This window comes from Pocillopora verrucosa, chromosome 9 (assembly GCF_036669915.1).
Source record: "Pocillopora verrucosa isolate sample1 chromosome 9, ASM3666991v2, whole genome shotgun sequence".
Lineage (NCBI taxonomy): Eukaryota > Metazoa > Cnidaria > Anthozoa > Scleractinia > Pocilloporidae > Pocillopora > Pocillopora verrucosa.
This window is the reverse complement of record NC_089320.1, coordinates 2,906,129-2,915,513: the sequence shown is the minus strand read 5'-3', so window position 1 is coordinate 2,915,513 and position 9,385 is coordinate 2,906,129. Positions and strand designations below refer to the sequence as shown.

Below are 9,385 nucleotides of genomic sequence, written 5' to 3'. Positions count from 1 at the left end.
GTAAAGTGAATGAGGCGTCTCCTCTTCCGGTTGACCTGCCGCGCTTATGTGGTGATAGCATAAAAAGTGTTTTTGACGAGGTCTGTTCAGTGTCCGTGAGACGAGGACGCAGAAGAGGTAAACATAACTCAGTGTAAAATTGATGTAAGTCCATTGTACAGTTTAGAAACGAACCAGGGAATTTTGGACAAATTAATGTGGTCGTGATTTTCTGGTGAACTTTGCTATCATTAGAGTACTGCAGAGGCTTAGAGGGGTGTTACGTAAATAGACGACCCATATCGTCCCCCTACCCCCCCGCCCCGTGATAGATAATAACCTGTCTAACCTAAAGGTTTCACGTGTGGGAGTTTGAGTCAGTAGGCAAGTATAAAATATTGGAATAACATCCCTTTTTAATAATTGTATTCTAAGGTGTACATATATCTAAGAAAATATAAAAAATTAATTCGAAAACAAGCGTTCAGTATGATATGGTAGCTTTGCATTTTGGCATCTTGAACTTAAAATTTCAGGCGACATATTTGCTTTAAAATATTTTCATTTGTTTGCTCATAAGTTAGGCAAACTTTAATTAATAGGGCACTGTGGTTGTTTTTACTTTGAGGGGATGTATTGAACAAGGAATTAAAAAAAACTATGGATAATTTCCTCATTACGTTACCCGTAAATTTTAATCTCCCATGCACTACCACATCATCCTCTGATAAAGTTTCCCCTTTACCTAGTTAAAAAACTATTTACCGAAGTGAAAGTGGCTTCGCAGCTCGTTAAAATATCTACCGGTAGCCACCGGCTCTAAGGTGAAAAGTTATTTTAGTCTACACTATAACAGTGATAATATGGCGCAACAAATGTTCTTATCTTTTTTTGTTCCTGCAACAGTAACAATACTTTCGGGTGCAAACCCCGCGCAAGTAAATCGGGAAGGATTGCCAAAGGATATTCGAAGTTTGAGTAGCCAATCAGAGCGCTTTCAACGTGATTCACTGTTTTAGTATATATCAATTTTTATTGAGGAAAAAAAACTGAATTGTTTTCTTTGTCTGCAGATATGAGCACTGATCTGTTTGTTCAAACGAAAAATGAAGCACAAGATTATCTCTCATACCGAAGACGGAAACGGGGGAAAGGAACTAATATCTACGAAGAATGCTGTGGTGAAAGGTGCAGAATAGAAGAAATTAAGGAATATTGTTAAGCCGACGACTCCATAATTTTTATGCGGATAGCTTTGTGTTAAATAATGCCTCTTAGACTTTATGGATATCAATCTAGATTTGTCGACTGGTCGATCATGCAGTATGGTAGTCTCGCTTTGGTCTCGCCTCGTGCCACGCTCTTGGAGACCTTACTTATTGTAAAGAAATTGTTGTGGTAAAAAATAAATGTGATAAATAAAATAAAAAGGACGAGGAGAAACTCAAAGACTGTTAATTTTTTACTTTATTTTAAGGCTACTAGTGTTCAAGTGTGAGTTCTTAGGCCGTTTGAAAGCTGGGCAATTTTGAAAAATTTGAAGACTGGGGTGCTAAGTTTTCTAATCAGTGGATCTTTCCCTTTCACACCTTTGTAATTTACAATTGTGGAGACAAACATAAGATCTTGCATTTTGCGACCTTAAATCTTCAGATTTTCCTATCTTTCCTGGCTAGGAACAAGCTTTTTTTTTCCTAAATAAGAAGATCACTTAACAAACGTACTGAAAAAGCCCATAGGGATAGGTCAAAAAAGAGCTTGCCTTAATTTAGTTAATTTTCCCGACTTTATTTGAATCGTTGTATATCTAAACAAAAGCGAAGTCAGGACTGGTGTGAAACTTTATTACAAATTTAAGCTTAACGATTTGTAGGAGCCATCAATCACATTAGAATTAATCTCAGGGCATCTTGTAAGGCACAAGTCTTTCCTCAGTTTTAGCTACTTGTCATTTACGATATTTAAAGCTACAGAGATAGCTATATCCAACAATATTTCCTCGTCTACGTGCGGCAGATGGCTACACGCAATTCATGTCATACAGTGTAAATATGGATATAGAAGAAACGTGTCCAAATGCTTTCCTTTTACGTTTACCAACTGGCATGCGCTCAATCTTCTTGTTCATCAGCTGTAGCGGCAGTTAAACTCCTTTGTGGAGCAGTACTTGGGCCAGCCTCCAAACACCTGGAAAGAACCAGTGTTACCATGGACATATGATTTTATTCTGGTTGACATGCGCTCGCTTTTTGTAAAGCCAATAGAATAACTAGATACAAGGATTGCAATCGACAATGGAGGGAGGATCAGGCTGTTAGAATGAATGGTTCTCATAGGCCATATTCTTTAGAGAGTTCCTCTTGAATTGTTTTCTATTCAAGGGGTCTGCCCCCCTTCCCCACTCTAAGAATAATTTCACATCTATTATTCTAGTTGCCTCTATGTTTTGGTAAGGAACGGATAGCCACTAAATGAAAGTCCAGGAAGGAAAAGGTTGCACGTACAGGTTTGGTTGTATTTGGATCTTCTTAAAATTTATGGAACACGGGGAACACAGAACCCATTTAAACTTGAATCGCTTCCACCATGTTGCCTTGTACAAATAGCTTAAAAAGTGGTAGCACCCAACAAGTATTTAGGAAGCCTAAATGATTTTGGGAGTTTCTTTTTTTCGCAATTTGTTCCTATGTAGTTCAGCTGTGAATATCATCTGTTATCCATTCACTTGATTAGAAATCTGATAATAGCTTAGCAGGAGTAGCTGTGAAAACATGGGCTGTATTAATGATCCAGTCGCCTGGTTGGATTCGCACTTGCATGAATTAACATCAGAAATACTTGACCATACCTTTGACTTTCAGCAGCGGCTGGCATTTGCATATAAAGACTAGTGTCCTTTCCCGCCACGCAAACGTGACCTTTCATAAGAGTCTGGTGATAATGGATCTCTGTAACAAGAGTTTAAAGTAAGAAGTGGCTATTTGAAAATGTAACTGTAGCATTCTCCACGTAGATGTTCTACCTTTTGACTTCCAGAATTGTTGGACGTCTAAGCTCCCCATACAATTGATTAATACTTTGTCAAACATACTGTTAATAAGAATTAAGAAAAATTTAACTAATAGACGCTGTGTCGCGATTCTCGGGAGTGTGATATGATATGAAAATGGAGTGAGGAGGATGGACTTCCAAATCCTAGAAGTAAAGAGGCAAACGCAAACGTCTGGCATGATACTTAGAATATTTTTTTCACGGCAAATGGCCATGCATTCTCATGAAACAAATTGGCAAAAGTGAGATGTCGCCAATTTTTTTATATCGAAAAACTGGAAGACGTGCTTGGTATGCTAACATCTCTCACTCTCTGGAACAGCACGACAATTCTATGTCGAATAGAAGTCGGCGGTCTGCATATCCAATACATTTTTTACGCATATGAAAGGAAGAGTGAAAAACATAATCGGAAAGTGAAAATCCGGAAGTGCTTATCAGTAAAAGAATTCTGATTAAAGAGTTTGGCTTTGGGCTTCTAGGTTGATGTGCGAATAATTCTTTCGTTAGAAAAACCAAATTGTCTCACCGATCTTCCCTCGCTGCTCTCTTTGATGTCTCTGTATCATATCTAAGTGCGGTAGATGCATACCAAAGTCGCTCCCGTCAGAACTGTCAGAGTTTGAGTCGCCTGCTGTAGGCAGAACCGTCATTTGGTTGGCCTCAGCTGAAAGATTAATGGTGATGAGGAGTCATCTTCATTGCAAATTATTGGAGTACATTGTACGAAGTTAAAGTAAACTAATGAGGTCAATTTAATCTAATACAGAAAAGCAATCTAATACATTGGTCAACGCCAGAACTTTTACCAACCTGCTGTTTCTGCATCAAGCATGCAGGCACCTCCTGCACTCGAGTCTGCAAGGGCTATGAAATCATCGCTTTCAAGACCAATCGTTTCTGATCCCCATTCGTGGATCAAACGCAGTTTTAAAACTGTGCCTGCTTTTGCGAAGCTGCGAAATTTAAGGTGACTTTCTGCAATCTTCTCTTTCTTCAGGTCAACCACCTCTTCGCCCAATTCCCTCTCCAGATACTCCAGTGCTTTCCTCACATTCTCCTTTTGCGTCGAATAAAGAGTAACGCGAATTTTTCCCCACGAGCCATAGTTTCTTTCGACAGCTACAGGCAGAGAAGCGTTTGGAAGTCTGTCGACGACTTCACTGCAGGCCTGGGGTATTGTGATTGCTGATTCAAACGCCCCTATTTTACGAAGATGTCCGTCAATGTGAACATGTGCAACTGCTTCAAGTTGTAAGTCGCCCTCAGACTCTTTGTTGATCCAGAATAGCTGCGAAAAGTGTATTCCTCTCAACGAGAACATTTGGAAATTCAATACGTCGCTACATTGAGTGTTGGAAGACTTATTTGGGTCAATCAGTTCAAATCTCACAAGCTGTGATGGATCAAATTTGGAAAACTTCAATAAACTCAATGAAACATTGTGAAAGTCTCGAAAGAAAATTCCTTCATAGGCCTTTTGATCTAACATGATGTCTTTAAGGTAGAGTGAAGCGACTCTTAATCTTTCGCGCAATCTTCGGGGATCTGAGCCTGCAGTTTCAAAGATATCTTCCAACGAATCCAGCATCGTAATAACCATGACAGACCTTCCCCACTCCTGTATCTTTTCATCTGTGCCTTGTGATGGATTGTTATTATTTTCATGGCATAACTTCTCAAGAATATTACTTACTTGTGTGAAAAGACTTAGTATTTTTTTGTCCTTTGCAGCGTTTTGAATCGCTGACGCAATTCTAGTGACCGTCTCCTCATCCAGTCCTCTCATTCCACTTTGTGAAAGTGGGATACTCTCATCTCGGAAGATATCCTTTACGGCTTGAACGAGATGAGGAACCAGCCGAAGAAAAATATCTTTAACAACGTTTTCAGCAGATGAAAACATTGCCTTATATCGCTGGGAAACCTCCTTGGAAATAATTCTATTGGCTACAAGAATATTAATGGGGTCGATAGAACTTGCCCACTTCATTTCTTCTTTTGAATTGGCCATCTCAATGCAACAGTCCCTCAAAATAGATCTGCATAAATTCCTTATCTCATTTTCCAAGTATTTCATCATGTCATGGTCCTCATGACTCAAACCAAGGATCGAAGTCGCCAGTTCTCTCAAATGTGTGATGTGCATTTGCCCTCTCTCGTTTATTCTGTATTCTAGCAAATAAATCAAATGATTTATAGAAATATTTAGAGCCAAGCCAATAGCAGTACCAAGTTCGAAATAAAAAGCTGGCAATTGATTGTATTGCTAACATAAAACGTAGTTGTTTATCCACCGAAAACGATACAATGCTTGCACTTTTTGTTACATTCAAACTATTTAAGCACGTTATTGTGGAATGATGAGATGGAACAAAAATGTCATTAGAGAATTGTAATATCTTATACACTTCACAAGCTCTTGGTGTACGAAGTCTGTATTCGAAATACTACAACATCCTACCTTCAGGCCTTAGCCCCTCAAGGGATCTTTTCAGCAAGGCAGGACCGGTTTCGTCCCTTTCCTGTTCTTTCCATCTCTGCAAAAGAGTTTCCAGCTGTTTATCCTCTCTCTGCCACCGAGACACAGCTTGGCTCCACGTTTCCGCTGGCAACTCAAGCCTTTCGTGAATGGGTCGAAGGTTGAAAGCTAGTTCTCCTACTCCCAATAGGCGTCTCAAGTAACAAGATAGATCTATAATAGAAAAGATGATGAGGTAATCTCCTCGTTACGGGAGAAAATACATCGGCTCTTGGAATCATAAACATGAAGTATAATTTAAGATAAAAAAATTATCACATATCATCAGCATTGAACGAACAAATCGAAGAAACTTTACATGCTATTCAATGAAATGTCAAAAGAACATTTGATTGAAGCTTACCTAGTTGACAGAAGTCATCCTCGCGGGTATGCCCATACTGGCCTTCAATTTTGACTATTCCACATAAAATTGTGGCTTTTGTACATGAACTTTGCAAAGGAAACGTAACACTCTTCCCAGTACTCCACCATACGGACGAATCAACGGTCATTACAATGCTACCTGACCGGTTGTTTGCAAGTTTGTAGTCTTCACCAAGCCGTATTGAGACCACCAGGCATTCCCCATGGTAAATATTGTTGGTTTCTTCGCGAACGTTCGATCCAAGTTCTTCAAACCCATCTCTCTTCAGTTTCTCTAGAACACATTCATCGTGCTCTCGGTAACATCGCTCTTGGTAGACATCCTGGCTCATTAAAGCGAGACCGACCTCCTCGAAAGGATAACGTTCAAGATTGTTTCTGTACAGTACCGACAACGTATATTTGAATGACATGATGTTGAGCCGCGTCACTATTTCTCTCAATCGAATCCAACTTGATCTCAAAAGGACAGCAACTCTCGAAAACCCATAAATCTCAGTGCTAACTACCCCATTTATCAAGTCAAACCTTGAGTGATCAGTAATAGTTTCCCAAAAAATGTTTCCATCTGTGGCTTGTTCGCCGTGTAGAACAAGCCACTCATTATACGGGCCTTTGTTTTTGTCTAAGGTGATTTTCAAAGTCAAAGATTTGTAAAATTTTAGACCATTTGGTTGCAAATTAATTACGTTTGCGCCAAAACTGAGATCATTTTCTAGTCCCCTCTGAAATATCAGCCTATAGTGCTTGCAGGGATCTTCCAATGCAAGCGTAATAATTTCAGGATCGTCAAGAGCTCCAGAAGGCCAAAACAGTTCGACGCCTTCCACCTTCAGTGATCCACCCTCTCTGGACACAAGAGCAGACTTTTCCCTCCCTGGACTATCTTTTCTTGTCCCAGTGGACGGAAATTTAGGAAAACGGACGTCTCTTCTGGAATAATAACTGGAACGTCGCTAGAGTGATAGTTTAAGAGTAGGATTTTAGCATTTTTCGAAGTAAATTTAGAAAGTTTTTTTTCTGTAAGCTTAACTCTCGCTAGTTCTTACAATTCTATTTATATTAAAGCTTCTTTACATTTCAACAAGGGGAAAAAGGCATTGAACAGGTAGAGAGAGAACATTTTTACCTCAACTCTCACCACTGGTTGTGTGTCGAGTTCGACCAGTATCTGCCGTGAAGACGGTGGAAGACGTTCAGGGGTACCCAAAATGTGCTCTAAACTTGATTCTGACGAGTACTCGTGGCTTGACTTTGCCTTAAAAAGGCAAAAGAAATGTCTTGTTTAGTTGAGGATTTTAAAATTCATTATCAACGTTTGTGTAAAATGCTTGGGGGAGGGAGGGAGGGAGGGAGGGAGAGAGGGAGGGAGGGAGGGGGGGAGAGAGGGAGGGAGGGAGGGAGGGAGGGAGGGAGGGAGGGAGAGAGGGAGGGGGTGGGGTGGTTAAACAAAGCTTGATATAGGGAATTCAAATGAATACTGATTGGGTAAACGAACACATCCCAACCCTATCGAGATATTCTCTTAGTGTAATGGGTAAGTTCAGATATTTCAGGGAATCAGTCGCCTTGTCTGGGGGTAAGGACTGTTCTGTTTAGTCGAAATGGATGCAGTGGGTGTGGCATATCAAACTCATGGGGTACAAATAGTCTTAACATAAATGTAGTGACCACGCCCACTTCAACACCCCACTCAAATCGAGTGTAATTTTCGAATGTTTTACCATCGTGCGGATTCTCTACGGAAAAAGCACTCAATGTACCTCTGAAATATTAAACTATAATATTGTGGCTTTCTATTTCGCTAATTTTCTAACTTGAAGATAAAGTTTTTCCCTCGTCATTTTTACCTTTTCTCCGAGCGGTTGCGTGAAATTAACAAGGCGTTTTTGATCAAAACACGACCGAGCGAAGGGTCTCGGGCGATATCTCTTTTACGCAGGCGCAAATTTAAAATGTACCGCCAGAATCAAAAAGAGGAACAAATTTCCTTTGTTTTGATATGTAAAGTGTCGAACAAAAAGCAGATTTACCTTCGTCAAATGGCGTTTCAAAACAGCTGTATCTTCCTCCTTTTGATATTTCCTGTTTTGTAAGCGTGAAAGCAGTAGGAGAGGGATCGGGAAACTCAGAAAGCGCTTCGGGAATTAATCTGCCATCGTTTACTTACAAGATAAACAAGTAAGATTTGTGAAGTTCGTTGAATTATGAAGTCTAAATAATTGCCTTTTTAAAGCTTGTTTGCTGGATTTTTCGTAAACTTCCCTGATTAATTTTTCGTTTCAGCTTACTAGTCTATATTATTTCAAAGCAATGTCAAGACGAAGACGGAGAACCATGAGTCGGTCCTTTAAACAATCGTAAACAAAGTGTTTGAGCAATCAGGTATACGAGGTGTAATAATCAATAGCCGCATATCAGAAGTCTTCAGGAAGAAAGTATTCTGTCTTCAGAAAGCTGTCAAGAAAGCTAATAATCGTGGCGGAAGGCAATTAAACGGGCCCTCGGTATCTTTCTTCCGTGGATTCGCCTCTCTAACGAGGGTGTATGTTGAGAATTCATTGCAAAATCGCTTTGTTTTTTTAATTTCCCTCTTTGACCTGTCCGCCATTTTGAAAATTCGCAACGGAGAGCATGCGCATTACGTGGGGTTAGTGGTTGCGTACACCTGGAACCGAGAAAAACAAATGTTCGTCGCACTGGGGAAAGAGTTTGATATGAATATCTTCACATGAGAACTTCACCTAAGGACTCTCCTGCTACTAATGCAAATAATTGTTGTTTGTTTTATTTTTGTTCACTGGTAGCGATTTCAGGCCGCTTGAGTTCTGTCGTGGCAGAATTAATCCAGCGAAAATTTCAAATGAACATGCAGAAATATTTTTAAAAAAGAAATTATTAGCTTCGACCAATGAGATTGTAAAGAGAAAACAACACTCTCGCTGGATTCTGCCATGACGGCACAACTATAATGGAATATTTTTCGATAAAATTGAAGGAAAACTATCTGGCTTTCATAATCCTGAATAAAGAGGCAAAGAAACGTGCTTTAGACCGAGAATCGAGCGATTTTTGAGAGTGGGTCAGTCCGTTGGTATGATGAAGTCTTCCTTTCCCCTGCTTAGTACAAGAAGTCGTGGGAAGAATGCTCAGCTAAAAAAAAGCGACGAAATGGCCTGAAATCGCCATCATTGAACAAAAATAACACAAAAAACACCACATGAAGGTCAATGGAGCATGGCGCGCCTCGAAAGCAACGAAGCGTAGAGAACGCACCACGTAACAAATTGAAAATGACAAACAGAGATGTTTTGTTTTGCAGCATTTCTACTTTGTAACGGAAATACCAATCGGCTTTCCAAAACTGTCGAATACGAGATATACTTACCTTGACTGCCGGGCGACAGCACGTGCTAATAATTCCCATGTTATCGTTTAACTGTTGTA

At 39.9% G+C, this 9,385-nt stretch overlaps 1 protein-coding gene across 1 annotated transcript in view; it reads right to left on the bottom strand.

Moving 5' to 3' along the window:
* Positions 1-402: 402 nt before the first annotated feature.
* LOC131783496 (uncharacterized) overlaps positions 403-9,385 on the bottom strand; it is a 10,011-nt gene continuing 1,028 nt past the window's right edge. Inside the window, exons 2-9 of the mRNA XM_066171806.1 lie at positions 9,327-9,385; positions 7,068-7,196; positions 5,916-6,894; positions 5,495-5,725; positions 3,844-5,205; positions 3,560-3,697; positions 2,828-2,927; positions 403-2,166 (exon numbers count right to left, since the gene is read on the bottom strand). The exon at positions 9,327-9,385 is cut by the window's right edge and continues 505 nt beyond it. Of these exons, the coding sequence (XP_066027903.1) occupies positions 2,091-2,166; positions 2,828-2,927; positions 3,560-3,697; positions 3,844-5,205; positions 5,495-5,725; positions 5,916-6,894; positions 7,068-7,196; positions 9,327-9,365 (3,054 nt within the window). The 5' untranslated portion in view covers positions 9,366-9,385 and the 3' untranslated portion in view covers positions 403-2,090. The remainder of the gene's footprint in view (positions 2,167-2,827; positions 2,928-3,559; positions 3,698-3,843; positions 5,206-5,494; positions 5,726-5,915; positions 6,895-7,067; positions 7,197-9,326) is intronic.